The sequence below is a fragment of the Temnothorax curvispinosus genome, unplaced genomic scaffold, assembly GCF_003070985.1.
Source record: "Temnothorax curvispinosus isolate PA1 unplaced genomic scaffold, ASM307098v1 QBEX01012779.1, whole genome shotgun sequence".
Taxonomy (NCBI): domain Eukaryota; kingdom Metazoa; phylum Arthropoda; class Insecta; order Hymenoptera; family Formicidae; genus Temnothorax; species Temnothorax curvispinosus.
Window position 1 is genome coordinate 1,300 of NW_020222559.1, and position 1,209 is coordinate 2,508.

Here is a 1,209-nt window from a genome sequence, read left to right on the forward strand (position 1 = left end):
GTCTCCGTTTTTAAACACTTGTGCGATACTATATTGAAATGCTCTTTGCAGAAGGTGGCCTGACAATGCTTGCAAACAAACGGCAAGAAGTCCAACAATTTGCAGTCTGCCACCGAACATTGTTTGCCAGTCGCCGGAAATTCCATTATAGCGACAAAAGGATATCAATATTATAACTGGATTTAATACTTCGGATACTGTATTTAATTTTTCGGCGTTCAGGAAGAGTGGAAGCGATATTTAGTTGTGCAGTGGCGTCGGAGAATGCAGATGATTGTCGCTGAGAGAGCTTAAAGCCAGATTATTCCACTTCTGCTCCAACTCTTTCAATGTCATGTGCGAGTCGCCGTTGTCGCTCTCGGGATCCGGGAGCTCGGCCACCGGTGTCGAGATGTCGTCGATGGGTAGACGTTCCTTACGCCAGCCCTCGTCGATCACGTCTATCAGCCTGCCGTCTCCGCACACCTGACTGTCCATCCCGCAAACGACAGTCAACACACGTTAGGCTTGAGAAAACATCGTACTTACAATACTATCTTAACAGATTAATGAATATTATGCTGTTTGAATATTATGTACATATATATCTATATCTATGTGGAATTAAACACATTTATGTCATTTGATCGAAGCAAGTCAAATATCTGGACCTTACAGAAGTCAAACTGATCAACTCCACTCTTTGTAAATTTTTTGGTAATTATACAATTTTAGGGGCCTCACCTCAAATATCGATGAAATTTATGCTCAATCGACGCGTTTTTACACGAAACGAAAGAATCTGGCAGAAAAACGTGTCGCCTGTGCCCCGCGACGCGAGATATTAAACGTTAAAGTTGACCGGAATCAATCAAGTTATGATTTCTGTCGAACCGACGAGATCAGACGAGATGTAGTTACCCTGCGTTCCGTAACGGGCGTAACGTGCATATGCGCCGCGCATTTATCTATAGTATACGTAACGTTTACTATAGAAAATGCACGCACATGCGCGTTACGGAACGTGGCCCCAACACTGACCCCGTCTTCCTTTTTTACTGGCAGTGCTGAAAATATATAGTTTGCGTCACGTAACTATAGATTTTCCACATACGCATGTTCAGTACAGTAACCCTACGCGCATGTAAAAGTGCGCGAATTTGAAACGTATGTATACTTAATTTGAGATAAATCCTTCCTCGTACTGGTTACCGAACACTTGGTCTTTAT

The 1,209-nt window shown here is 42.9% G+C and overlaps 1 protein-coding gene across 1 annotated transcript; it reads right to left on the reverse strand.

The window, feature by feature from the left end:
* Positions 1 to 140: 140 nt before the first annotated feature.
* LOC112462812 (anaphase-promoting complex subunit 13) lies at positions 141 to 924 on the reverse strand. Its single transcript, XM_025028847.1, has 2 exons — positions 724 to 924; positions 141 to 506 (listed from the first exon to the last, which is right to left on the reverse strand). Exon 2 carries the CDS (start codon positions 475 to 477, stop codon positions 241 to 243), a length of 237 nt encoding a protein of 78 aa, XP_024884615.1. The 5' UTR covers positions 478 to 506; positions 724 to 924; the 3' UTR covers positions 141 to 240.
* Positions 925 to 1,209: the final 285 nt, after the last annotated feature.

What these genes read in the sequence shown, in the direction of transcription:
- LOC112462812 (XM_025028847.1), bottom strand. Translation starts at nt 477, where the DNA reads ATGGACAGTCAGGTGTGCGGAGACGGCAGGCTGATAGACGTGATCGAC.